The sequence below is a fragment of the Oryza glaberrima genome, chromosome 3 (assembly GCF_000147395.1).
Source record: "Oryza glaberrima chromosome 3, OglaRS2, whole genome shotgun sequence".
Taxonomy (NCBI): domain Eukaryota; kingdom Viridiplantae; phylum Streptophyta; class Magnoliopsida; order Poales; family Poaceae; genus Oryza; species Oryza glaberrima.
Genome location: NC_068328.1, coordinates 33,383,000 through 33,396,946, shown reverse-complemented (window position 1 = coordinate 33,396,946; position 13,947 = coordinate 33,383,000). Strand labels below are relative to the sequence as shown.

The window sequence follows — 13,947 nt, the reverse complement described above, 5'->3', positions numbered from 1 at the left end:
TTCCGACGCTCTCTTCTTCCTAGCCACTCAACCACAGCTCACGCCTTCGTCTTCTTCCTCGGGCGAACGCCGGCCAAGCCCGCCTCGACGGCGACGCATCCAGGATCCTCCATCCCCGCCGTCTCGCCATCGAGTTCCTGGTGCTACGCTGGTCCAGAAGCGGCACCTTCGAAGCCCGACCGCTCCCTCCGCCGGAATCCCCCTTCTCGCCGACGCCGGCCGTTCCCCTCCACAAAGGTGTGAGCTTCCCCCCCCCCCCCCCCCCCCCCCCCACATCGAATCCCTGCGCTTACATCTTGTAGACGCCCCTATATAGCTCCCGAGTAATGCCGGCCCACCTATGTCCTGGTTCCGCCGCCGTGTCGCGCCGCCGCGTCGCGCCGCCGCGTCGCAAGGGCACAACGGTTGGCGAAACCGAATGTGCACCCCCACATAAAGCTTTACACCTCTGGAACTTCAAAAACTTTACACCCTATGCTCCAGTTTGGATCAAGAGATATTTTTTAGCCCTCTCTCAAATAGTCTAAATAGCTTAAAAAGATCAAAAGGGTGAACTATTTGAGGGCTATTTGAAAATAACCCACCCAAAAAAATTATCCCACTCAAGAGGTGCTAATTGGGGCTATTTTGGGTGGTGCCCACTGAAAAAATGTTTTTTTTTCTTTCTATCTCTCTCCATGGGAAGGTACATTAGGCCAAATAGTTCTCAAAATAACCCACCCTTGAATCAAACAACTTAGGACTATTTTATTGAATGACAATTTTCTTGTGTTAAAAAATAGCTCTCAAAATAACTTTTGGCTAGTTCTCCAAACAGGGCCTATGTGATGTTACATTAAACACCTACTAATTATGGATTAATTAGGTTTAAAAAAATCATCTATTGGATTAGCTCTTATCTATACAATTAGTATTATTATTGGGACATTTAACTCCGTGCCACTTTTAAGATGTGACAATTAATTATTTGCCACTCGCTGTCTATTACATGTGGGTCCTCATGTGTATATGATATGTGGCTCCAGTGGTAAATAATTTAGCACCACTTGTAAGAGTGATAAATAGTTAATTATTCTATTATTATTAGTTTATGCTTAACAGTTCAAATTAGTGTCAAGCATTTAATGTGAGATTTAATGTGAGAGGAGGTTAACACCTGGAGACAAACACCCAAATCTTCCGTGGGCCCGCCACAATTATAAAAGGACTATTTGCTTCTCTTCTTCTCTTCCTCAGACACTCCTCCTCCTTCCCTCCCATCTTTTGTCTCCCTTCTCCTTCCATCCCATCAATGGCGGTTGCCGTGCGCACCGCAAAAATTTTTGAAGGGAAGGACCCAGTAAGATGGCTTAGCAATCTGTATGATTTCTACAACAAAGCCGCGAAGCCGGAGCAGGGGGAGTCAGGCGGCGGCGCCGACGAGCACCAGCGCCGCGTTGCCGAGGTGCTTGAGGCGCTCCGCCTCCCTCCTGTCGAGGCGGTGAAGTTGCGCGAAGTGCTCGAAGGGCACCGACTCCCAGACGATCCAGCGCCGCCGTCGTGGATGGAGTTTATCGAGGTTCCTTCACCTCCCCCAAATCTCGAGTACGGCGTCGACCTCACAAACTACCTCGGCGCCGTCGGCGACGAGCCAGAGCAGACATGGTGGGCTGCGCTTGCGGCTCATCGCTGGGTTTTTCTGTTTGGCGGGTTAGCCATTCTCGGGCTCTTTGGGTATGGCGTTTACTGGATGATAAAGCGGAGAAATCGCCGTGGAGAGGCGGCTCCACCCGGAGCAACCGGAGCGGATCCTCCAGACAATCCTCCTCCGGCCACCGCAGCAGCATCTGTTCAGGGGGGAGCAGATTCTCCGGCGCGCGGTGGACGTGGATCTCCACCACCAGCAAGCGAGCCCCCAGGAGGCGCGACTTCACTCGACGAGGAGGATGTTCCTCCTCAAGAGGTAACGTTCCGTAGCGCCGTCTAGTAGTGAACCTGTGAACTTGTGATGTGATCCGGTGCGATGGCGCCGACGGGTTTCAGAGAGCTATGCGTGTGCTTGTGATTTGGTGGGTTGCATTTGAATGAATTGTTGTGATTGATTGTGTGCTCGGTGCAGGTGTACCCTGAGGGGACTCAATTCATGATCCTGTTGTTCGAGAGGCCGATCATCTACGATGTCCGAGCCCGCCCCAACCTCGTCGAGAGCACTTCTGGAAGCCGTGATCTCCAGATGGTAAAATTCTGCTGTTGCACTTGGGGTTTGTGACTAGGTTATGTCGTTGAGATGATCATTTGTAGCATGTAGAAGGTGATTTGTTGGTTGTGATTTGCAAATGTTAGCAAAGTTGTGTGTGGAATGCTCTTGTTGTGCTAGCTTAATCACTTAATTTGGGTCCCTATACTAGGACTTGTCGCTAAGTGATTCTTGTATGTAAGATGCTGCTTTGTTGGGTATATCTGAACTGCTTAGCATTTTCATTATGTGCTTAGCATTTTGAGAATGTGGGTGGTTTGTTACATTGGTTTAGAACACTTATGTGTGATGTGTGTGATTAGCATTGCAATGTGTGTTATGCTTTGCATGCAATGGAGGCAGTACACTTTTTTTTTGACAGGCATTTAAATTCCGATTCCTCACAACTTAAAACTCTTATTGACCATACAAATTGGTTTGCTCATGTGTACATGTGTGCAAATTTCTTGTTTTATACCTTTGAATTCAAAGTAACATTGGTAGAGGTCAGTACCAACACATTTTTAGTTTGATACAATTTGATAACTTGGATAGGTGAAAATTGGTCTTCGTGTCCTTACAAGACCGTTACCAGAGAAGCTACCAACCATCTACAGGTCCCTGGGGGAGAATTTCAATGAGAGAGTTTTGCCTTCAATCATTCATGAAACACTCAAAGCGGTGGTTGCGCAGTACAATGCCAGTCAGCTAATCACACAGAGAGAGGTACTGTCTTATCATATCTATCTGTGTTTAAATATCTAATATGTTTCCATGGTATGCTATGCTAGTTTAAGAGCTAATATAGTAGGATATTTAGTTTAAGAGTTAATATAGTAGGATATATGCTAATAATTACTCCTTTATCCAACACAGGCTGTGAGCAGGGAGATTAGGAAGATCCTGACAGAGAGGGCTAGCAACTTCAACATTGCTCTGGATGATGTGTCCATCACAAGTCTCAGCTTTGGAAAAGAGTTCACCCATGCAATTGAAGCCAAGCAGGTTGCTGCACAAGAAGCTGAGCGTGCAAAGTTCATTGTTGAGAAGGCTGAACAAGACAAGAGGAGTGCGATCATCAGAGCACAGGTAAGCAAAGATGCAATGGATTATTGCTGGTTTAGATGGCTTTCACCATATTCTTTGATAAGTTTACTACCTGTAGTTTTAGTGACAATTGTTAAGACATATCAATGGCACTGTTTATTTCTTCATTGTTTCATATATTTTACTACCTATAGTTTTAGTGACAATTGTTAAGACATATCAATGGCACTGTTCATTTCATCATTGTTTTATATATTTCATTGTGTTTGGTGTGGGTTGAGTCTGACTGTGAGGTCTGCTTTGAACAGGGTGAGGCTAAGAGTGCACAGCTGATTGGTGAGGCGATTAACAACAACCCTGCCTTCCTCGCTCTCCGACAGATTGAAGCTGCCAGGGAGATCTCTCACACCATGGCAAGGTCAAACAACAAGGTGTATCTGGATTCCAAGGACCTCTTGCTTGGGCTCCAGCAGCTGAATGTGGACAGCAAAAACAAGAAGTGAAACAGTTTCTTGTCATCAGATGATCATAACAGTTTCTGATCATCAGTTGATCATTGTTGGTTTTCTCCATGGGAGAGTACTGAGAAAATCGCGTAGTCTTTAGCTTATGTCAGAAAAGGTTATCTGGTTTAGGAACTGAGATCAACAGGTGGCATCCTTTTTCATCATTGCATTTGAAGGAGTACTCGCAAGTGAAGTGGAGGTTATCATTTTTGCTGCTGTAAAAAATATAACTTGAATGCTCTATTCGATATCTTAGTTGCCATGGCCACTTCGCCAGTCCGTATTTGTTATTTTGAGTTCTGTCGCGGTAACGCAGGCTGTGCCTCTAACATCTGGCTTGCTACATTTCATGCATGTTTCCTAATTCCTCTGCTAACTAGGCAGCAATGAGCATCGTATGGCTAGAACTTGACTGCCATTTTTTAAAATCGATCGGGGATGGTGTAAGTTCTGAATAAAAATGGGTGAAATCTAAATGTATGTTGATACAGGGCTGCAAGGAGATGAGGTGATGAATCGATGAAGGCACAAGGCAGGCTGCCCTGCAGGTGCTTGTTCAGCTGCAGCATTGGTGAATGGTGATGTCTAAGATTGAAATGTTACTACTAGAAAATGGGCTCTCCTTAATCTCCGTGGAGAACTTTAGAAGTTCAAAGTTTACTTTTAAGACGGATACAGAAGAAACCATTTAGAAATGCGCCCATCACTTCCTGCCATTCGGCATCCTGCGTGCGATTGTTTTCACTCCGTTGTATATGCTCAGACAATGTAAAAAAAAAGACCGACTATTCGCGTCCTGTTTTTTTTTATTTTTTTTAAAAGAACCCGCTAAGTGTTGTAGTTCTAGTCATTGCTGACGAGAACGGCCGTAACGTGACACGTGAGCTACCTGATATACCCCCTTCTTCATCTACCAGCCCACTCAATTGCTGACTCGAGTGATGGATCCTTTGACTCTTTGAGTAAATTTCTCCAAAACTTAAATAAAAGGAGCTTATGTAGACAATTTTCTGGTACAACAATATTTATATAACCACGTGGCGTGCCAAACTTTCTCACCATGGCTTTTTTTTTTTCAAAAAAATGGTTTCCTACCCACTCCAACTTAAAGTAAATTTATTTTTTTTTCTGTCTTCAACTTTATAAAAAATTAGAAAAATAAATAACGCATAAAGTATTATTCACATTTTATTATGAAATAAAATAAAAGTATTAGTTATAAATTTTTTTTAAATAAGATATACGGTTAAATGTTGAAAGAAAAAAACGAATTACGTTGGGACGGAGGGTGTACCATTCAACCACGCTCTCACTATATTTATGAGCATTTGTTTCGGTTTTTCGCATCCCTTTTGATCGATCGGAGCAGCTGGTCCTGGTAGGCGGTAGCCATGAGGACAAAGACGTTTGTGTTGTTCCCGTCTCTGGGGCGTCGGCCACCTCAACCCCATGGTGGAGATGGCCAAGCACCTGCGCCGCCGCGGCCTCGCCGTCGTCGTCGTCGCGGTGATCGACCCGCCCGACAACGACGCCACCTCGGCCGACGCGACGGCGCGCCTCGCCGAGGCCAACCCGTCCATCACGTTCCGCCTCCTGCCGGCGCCGCCCAGCCCGGACGCCGGCGCGCATCCGGCCAGGCGCGCCCTCGACACGCTCCGCGCCTGGGCCAATCCCGTGCTCCGGGAGTTCCTCCGCTCGCTGCCCGACGCCGTCGACGCCCTCTTGCTCGACGTCGCGGCCTACTTCTTCTTCCCCTCCGGGGCCAGCGCCCTCGCCGCCTTGCTCCACCTCCCGTATTACTACCCCGAAGCATGTGGAAATTTCGGCAGCAAAACACGAAACACGCCGCACGGCGCCTGCTCGCCTGCAACCAGGCCGAGGCTCGCCACGACCGCCGCGACGTCGTGGCGCGAGAGCCGCGCTGCGGCGACGTCGTCCTCGCCGCCCGCAATGACGCAGCTGCTGGACTGTTTCATGAGTCAGAAGGGCCGGGTTTCTCGGCGGTGTCGCGTCTGTGTTCTCTGTGGAGACTGGAGAGGCGCCACGTGGACGCGTATTTCTCTGTTCGACCCGTTCTCCGGCGTCCTCTTCGAAGCCGGCGCGCTCTGACTCCGTTGGCGAGGGGACGGAGCAAGGCGGAGTGGAGGAAGAAGGACGTGCCGACCCGTACTTGTGTTGTCCCAGCCCAATGCGCTACGGCTCGACTCCGATATGATATCGACTTGACTTGTCAATGGACTCTATACTCCATAGTCCATACGGCCTAGCCTAGCTATCGTCGCCGCGTCGTTCGATATACTAGTAGTAATACAAGGTTAGTTCTTTCATCCCTTCTCTTCATCTTTGTTTCGATTTTAGGAATTATTTGCCTTCGTGTTTGAGATTAATCGATGTAGTTATCTTGCTGGATGATTTGATTTAAGCATGACAGCCTGCGAGCCCCGTACCCGGCCGCTGCGTGGTTAATTAGGTTGATCACCTCTAATTATATAGCATTTGCTCGCACAACCGCACCGAATCTACAATACAATCTCTTCACCGTATTGGAAGCGGCATCTATGGTCGATCGGCCAATTAGACCAGACGGTCACTCCATGAATTAATTTAACACTATCCGTGGAGTTGTACGGATATGCTTGGAACAAACCGAGAAACTAATAAATACTTCCTCCATTCAAAAAAACCCAAACCTTACCCTACGTTCTTTTACAACGGAGGGAGTTACATCCTCGGAAAAATTTTCCTTTCGCCACTCAATCCAGTAGATTTCTCTCTTCTACCATCAGAATTCAGATATTCTCTTTTTTACCATTGTTCCGTCCACCGCTTGTTTTCATTTACCACTTCCGTTCAGTCAAACTTAATTGACCGCCATGTGCAGCAGTGGAAGACCAAATTGCCCCCAACGTTGTCAGGGGGCCTCCCAAAATTGGTCACTGCATGTGGACCAAACATGTTATGAACTATCCCAAATGCTTCAAGATGTGAATGCATGCATTCGATCTAATCATGAGTTGTGAAATAGTTTCACCTTGTGACATAAGAATGAGCAGGTGCGACTAAGTGTGATTAAATACTCCATCCATTTCATATTATACGATGTTACTCTAAGTTTGACTTACTCTATAGGAAAAAATAGTAATATTTACAACACTAACATAGTTCCATTAAATCTATAATTAAATAAATTTTCATAATATATTAGTCTTGGGTTAAAAATTTTACTACTTTTTTCTACAAAATTAGTCAAACTTAGAGTTGTAAGATCAACATGTGTTTTGATTCTTATTCTGTGATGAACAATTGGCATCTGTGATTATTGGTTTTGATATTTGGAGAATATTGGATTAGTGGTTTTGGATGATTGGATTTTGTCTAGTCTGGTCAGACCGTACAGGTGTTGCCGGTCAGACCGACGCTATACGAGCGGTCAGACCGGCTTGCCCGCGGTCTGACCGGCCGACGCTATGTCGGTTTCGGTTTCGGGTTGTTTCTTTGGATATCCGAGTTTGTTTCATGTTTATGGCTTCTAGATGGATACTATACGTATGTGATACTGTTGTTTGCTAATAATGAGTCAAGTTGGTGATAGCTTGGTCTCGGAATATGGTTTCTTTGTTTAATTCATGTGTAGGTGACTCGACGCCTCGGGATAGTATTTGCGGTGATGGACCGGGAGTTAGCTTAGTGGTAAGACAATGTCCGTGGTGGTCAGATATCATGCGGGATACTTAGGCTAGAGTTGATGCACGTGGTTGGTGAAGATTCAATATGGCATACGATGGAGGTATTGTGTGCGTATGGGATGTGGAGTCGAATTTGGAAGGAGTCCAAATTTGGTATGCTTGGTTATGTAAAGTTTGTTTCTTATACGAGAAGGTTTCCTAGGTGGTTTAGGACTTTGAGTATGAGTTTGGTTCGTGGCTTTAGGCTGCCTACCTCATGTATAAATAAAGAGGGAAGGCGTGGCTTCCCGGTATCTCTTTTGTGTCGCTTTTCAAAGCGCTATATTGATAGTTTAGTTAGGGTTTCGAGTTTAGTCGAGATTTTTGTAAGGAGTGCTGTTGTTGCACTTTGTAAACACAGAGAGAAGTAATAAAGTTGTCATCTACTTCGAGAGTTCTGCGATTTGTGTTTTCTTGGGTGCGGCGGTCCAACTGGCGAAACACCACCGGTTAGACCGACGGCATCGGACCGGTCAGAACGGTGGAGGATCGGCGGTCAGACCGGTGACCGCGTCGACAGGCAGAGGCGACTTTGGGACGTTCGGACCGAGTGATCTACACCGGTCAGACCGGCGGCACAGGCGCGGTCAGACTGGCGGATCAACCTCGGTTAGACCGATTTCATCGATTTAAGGGTAACTTTTATTTCCGCTAAAAGTTTTTGGGTTTTTGGGTATACCAACCATTCACCCCCCTCTGGTTGGCTTAGTTCTTGTGATTCGATCCTACAAGTGGTATCAGAGCCTTGTTTTCTTCTTTGGATTTTAACCGATCTAGAGTTTTTTGCCATGGCTAACAAATTTTCAACTAAGCCCCATGTTTTCGATGGAACGGATTTTGCCTTTTGGTGTGATAAGATGCAATCTTACATTATGGCTGAATATTATGATGTTTGGCAAAAAGTTGCACAGCCATATGAAATTCCTGAACAGATTGACACTGTTGCTTTGAAAACTGAGTTTAATAACAACTGCAAAGCTCGTAATATTCTTTTGAGTGATATTTCTCGTTCGGATTTTGATCGTGTTTCGCATTCTAAACTGCCAATGAGATTTGGAACGCTTTGAAAAATTTTCAAGGAACTTCTAATATTAAAGAACTTCGTCGTGATCTTTTAAAAAATGAGTACATTAAATTTGAGATGAAACCTGGAGAAGCTTTAGATGATTATCTTTCTAGATTCAACAAAAGTTTGAGTGATCTTAGATCTTTTGATTCTTCTTATAACACAAATTATTCACAATTTGAGATTTCTCGTCGCTTTTGAATGGTCTTGACATGTCTATTTAGGAGATGAAAGTTACATCAATTCAGGAGTCTGTTGATATGTCTACTTTGACTTTGGATTCGCTTTACACAAAACTCAAAACTCATGAGATGAATATTCTTGCTCGTAAAGTTGATTCTAAGTCTAGTGCTTTGGTTTCTTCTTTGACTTCTTTGAATGTTGGTGCTTCTTCATCGAGTTTTACTGTTTTTGCTTTATTTAATGCCATGTCCGATGAGCAACTCGAACAGTTCGAGGAGGAGGACTTGGTTTTGGTTTCTAACAGATTTTTTCGAGCTATGAACAATGTCAGGAACAGGAAAAGAGGAGGTCCTAATCGTTGCTTCGAGTGTGGTGCACTTGATCATCTTCGTTCGTATTGCCCTAAGCTTGGGAGAAGCAAGAAGGAAGACAATGGTAGAGTCAAGGAGGATGAAGTGGACAAGAAGAAGATGACGAAGGAGAAGAAGAATTGCATGCAGATGCTAATCCAAGAACTCATAAGAGTTTTTGATGAATCGGAAGATGAAGATGAGAGCAAAGGTAAGCAAGTTGTTGATCTAGCTTTTATTGCTCGTAATGCAAATTCTGATGTTGATGAATCTGATAGTGATAGTGAAGAAAAGCTTAGTTATGATCAATTAGAACGTGCTGCTTACAAATTTGCTGAAAAACTTTAAACATGTTCTATTAGGCTTGATGAGAAAAATCACACTATTGAGACTCTAGATGCTGAAATTGATAGATTAAAGTCTTCGATTCCTAATGATGATGAATGTAAATCTTGTGAAGTTTTATTTTCTGAAATTAATGCTTTACGAGATGTCAATTCTGTTAATTGCTTGAAATTGGAATCTGAGATTGAAAAATCTAAAAAATTGGAATTTTCTTTTGCTCTTGGATTTGCTTTACATGCTCGTGTTGTTGATGAATTGATTTTGACAAAGAACGTTTTGAAAAAAAAATACAAAGTTGCTTTTTGTGCAAGTTTTTTGTTCAATGCTTCATGTGCAAATAGGGCTTTACAAAACAAAGATGCTTTGATTTATCAAGATTGCTCAAAGTGTATTTTGAATGAGATGAAGTTGAAAGGTGCTTTAGGGTGGGTTAAACACATGGAAGATATTGTTAAACAAGATGAGGAATTTTCTCGCTCAACTTGTAGAAAACAAAAAGGTCTTTTGGATGCTTGCAAAAATTGTGCTACTCTTACTCAAGAGGTTTCTTACTTAAAAAGTTCTTTGCAAAGATTTTCTGATGGTAAAAAGAACCTCAACATGATTTTTGATCAATCCAAGGTTAGCACACACAACCGTGGTTTAGGTTTTGATTCTTATACTTATCATACTAGACACCCTCCTACTATTTTAGGTGCTGCTAGAAGAGGTGAAATTTTGGTTGAATCTGAGCCTAAAAACACTGTGTTTAAATCTGCTGGCATTATGTCTACTTTGAATGCATCTTCTTCAAAATCAAATGTTGTGCATGCAAAACCTGTTGTTGCTACTTGTGTTGCAAAACCATGAATTTCAAAACCATCTACTTCACAAACTTGTCGTGAGAAGTACACTTGTTCTTTTTGTGGAAAAGATGGACATTTAGTTGGTTTTTGTTTTCGACTTGCCCGTAAACAGAAAAAAGACAGAGAAATTGCTTTTGCAAAACGACGATGGCAAAAATCGAGTTTTGGTTCACGGAGCACGGTCAGATCGACAAGGACCAGTCGGTCAGACCGGCCGGCAGTCAGACCGCAGGTGTATCGGCGGTCAGACTGGCTGCCTGCTAGGCCCGGTCAGACTGTAGGTACAGCAGCGGTCAGACCGGCCTCAGGGCAGTTTTGTGCATAATTCAAATCGGACTCCTGTGAAGCGTCCAGGTAAGTTTTCAGGTAAGTCTGATTCTGATTTTGTAAGTGCATATGTACCTACTGGTTCCACTGGTCGTGTGACTCAATATTGGATTCCAAAATTTCTTATTTCTAACCCCAACACGGAGGCCTCGACATCTTCTCTTTTGTAGGTATTTTGGTGGCATACTCCCCATGAGTGTTCAATGTTGAGATGATGATTGCTTTTCAAGGTAACATCAAGGTAATTTTGAATTGACATGATTTTGTTCTATTATCTCGTTTATTAGTTTTTCATATGCTAGAATTTGAGGTAGTAGTTTTGGTTAATACAAGTGGATGTTTGTCAATTTATGAGAACTTTGATGATATCTTTGGCAATTGGATGTCTTTTTCAAAATCCTTGATTTCTTCTTGATTTTTCTTCGAGGAGAATTGGAGTTTAATTTGAGGGGGAGTAAGTTCTTTTTGTGAATCCTTTTGGCATGGTTTGAGGGGGAGTTTTGTACCTCATGTTTTATCAAGCAAAATTTTGACAATAAAAATTGATAAAGAGAGCTTTGTTCAATACATATTGTATATTCTTGTGCATGCTAGCAATATTTTGAAGGTTTTTTTGTCTATAGCATAGCTTGTATGTATTCTAGTCTTTTTATGAGGCTTAGATATTGCTTTTAAGTGAGATGATGCATGACACTTAAATTCTATACTTGAATTAAGGAACTATGCAATATTGATGCTAGCATATGGTTTGATTTGTAAATGCTTTATATATATGCTTTATTGAATTGCTATTCCTCAAATAGCTTTTAAATGCTCATTGTGCAAAGAGAATAAAATTTTCTATGTGAGAAAAAAAATGAATACCGAATCCTTGGAAACAGTCTTGACGATAATGACATATTCGATGTGAGCAAAAATAATAGGTGCCGAATCCTTGGAAACAGTCTTGATGACAAGGACGTACCCGGAATAATTGAGAGAAAAATATGAGCAAAAAGGCTCAAATAAAAGTTAAAAATTCTCTTGGTTGTTTTAAAGCTAAATTTGAGAAAGAGTGATAAATGCAATAGGTATATATGTATAGTGTTTATTCTTCAACCTATGTGCTTGTAAAGATGTTGCATTATAAATCGTATGAAATCATGAATTATGATTGTTGATTTGATCTTAATTGTAATATTTTTGGTTCATGATTATACTCTAATGCATGCTTGCTATGATATGGATGGGTTCATCTTCTTTTTATTGCAACTCATGATTTGATATGCTTTATGTATGCTAAGCTCTTGAATATAAATGAACATAATTCCTATGCTTGATGAAATCATTGTCAAAAGGGGGAGAAGAAAAGAGTTTTTGAAGAGAAGCATGTTTTTTGATTCACAGGGGAAATTTCTTTCTTTTCAAAAGTGAGAAAAGTTTTCTTTACCACTTTTATTTTTATTTTTCCAAACAAAAAAAACATTTTTGATGGGTTTGCCAATGTGTTCATCAACGGGGAGATTGTAAGGTTAACGTGTGTTTTGATTCTTATTCTGTGATGAACAATTGGCATATGTGATTATTGGTTTTGATATTTGGAGAATATTGGATTAGTGGTTTTGGATGATTGGATTTTGTCTGGTCCGGTCATACTGTGCATGTGTTGCCGGTCAGACCGGCGCTATGCGAGCGGTCAGACCGGCTTGCCCGCGGTCTGACCGGCCGACACTGTGTCGGTTTCGGTTTCGGGTTGTTTCTTTGGACATCCGAGTTTGTTTCATGTTTATGGCTTCTAGATAGATACTATACTTATGTGATACCGTTGTTTGCTAACAATGAGTCAAGTTGGTGATAGCTTGGTCTCGGAATATGGTTTCTTTGTTTGATTCATGTGTAGGTGACTCGATGCCTCAGGATAGTATTTGCGGTGATGGACCGAGAGTCGGCTTGGTGGTAAGACGATGTCCGTGGTGGTCAGATATCATGCGGGATACTTAGGCTAGAGTTGATGCACGTGGTTGGTGAAGATTCCATATGGCATACGATGGAGGTATTGTGTGCGTATGGGATGTGGAGTCGAATTTGGAAGGAGTCCAAATTTGGTATGTTTGGTTATGTAAAGTTTGTTTCTTATACGAGAAGGTTTCCTAGGTGGTTTAGGACTTCGAGTATGAGTTTGGTTCGTGGCTTTAGGCTGCATGAGCTGCCTATCTCATGTATAAATAGAGAGGGAGGGCGTGGGCTCCCGGTATCTCTTTTGTGTCACTTTTCAAAGCGTTGTGTTGATAGTTTAGTTAGGGTTTCGAGTTTTGTCGAGATTTTTGTAAGGAGTGCTGTTGTTGCATTTTGTAAACACAGAGAGAAGTAATAAAGTTGTCATCTACTTCGGGAGTTCTTCGATTTGTGTTTTCTCAGGTGCGGCGGTCCAACCGGCGAAACACCATCGGTCAGACCGATGGCATCTGACCGGTCAGACCGGTGGAGGAGCGGTGGTCAGACCGGCGACGGCGTCGACAGGCATAGGCGACTTTGGGACGTTCGGACCGAGTGATCTACATCGGTCAGACCGGCGGCACAGGCACGGTCAGACCGGCGGATCAACCTCGGTCAGACCGATTTCATCGATTTGAGGGTAACTTTTATTTCCGCTAAAAGTTTATAGGTTTTTGGGTATACCAACCATTCACCTCCCCCTCTAGTTGGCTTAGTTCTTGTGATTCGATACTACAAGAGTAGTTTGACTTTGACTAAAGTTAAAACGTCTTATAACCTGACACGGAGGGATTAGTTCATAATCACATTCACATCCATTACCAAGTCTGATAATATTGATGTTAACAAGGACATAGCATCTAGATCCATTCACAATAGTCGCAAAATACCAAGTCAGTCTGATAGTTTAGCGTTAGAATAAGACATGTAGCAAAAGAATGCCCGTGGCAGGCAACTTCACAGGTTGCCGGATTACATCACATGATCATTTAACTCCTTAATCTAAAGCTAGCCGCTTCCTGCTCCTAGTACCAAAAGCTGGGCTTTCAGGAAGTGCAGGTGAGAGAAGATGAGCTTGTGCCGGTGATGAAGTACTTCCACTCGCCATAGTTGCTTCCCTAGTTGTTGTAGTCAACTCAAGATGATTTTCTCTAACATTCAGTAAGAAAAGTATAAGCAGTGGGATTGAACAAACGCTTGGAACATTCAGTTGCTAAAATAAATGTACCTTGCCATTGTCTACAAGAGCAAGTCCTATCCTTCAAGTTGATAGTATGACCCCACTCTTCAACTTCTCCATTCTTGTGTATTGTTTTGCCATGCACTTCTGCCTCATCATCAAAACTCCTGAAAACTTCATAATT

General features: G+C 42.9%; 1 protein-coding gene across 1 annotated transcript; it reads left to right on the top strand.

The window, feature by feature from the left end:
- Positions 1-1,245: 1,245 nt before the first annotated feature.
- Positions 1,246-4,195, top strand: LOC127767101 (prohibitin-2, mitochondrial-like). Its single transcript, XM_052292323.1, has 5 exons — positions 1,246-1,942; positions 2,099-2,215; positions 2,771-2,941; positions 3,092-3,304; positions 3,571-4,195. The coding sequence occupies exons 1-5, from the start codon at positions 1,292-1,294 to the stop codon at positions 3,763-3,765; spliced, it is 1,347 nt and encodes a 448-aa protein (XP_052148283.1). The 5' UTR covers positions 1,246-1,291; the 3' UTR covers positions 3,766-4,195.
- Positions 4,196-13,947: the final 9,752 nt, after the last annotated feature.

Excerpts from the sequence above, each read along its gene's own strand:
- LOC127767101 (XM_052292323.1), top strand. The coding sequence starts at position 1,292 with ATGGCGGTTGCCGTGCGCACCGCAAAAATTTTTGAAGGGAAGGACCCA. Across the intron at positions 2,216-2,770 it reads GAAGCCGTGATCTCCAGATG|GTGAAAATTGGTCTTCGTGT; the intron begins GTAAAATTCTGC and ends TAACTTGGATAG. Across the intron at positions 2,942-3,091 it reads AGCTAATCACACAGAGAGAG|GCTGTGAGCAGGGAGATTAG; the intron begins GTACTGTCTTAT and ends TATCCAACACAG.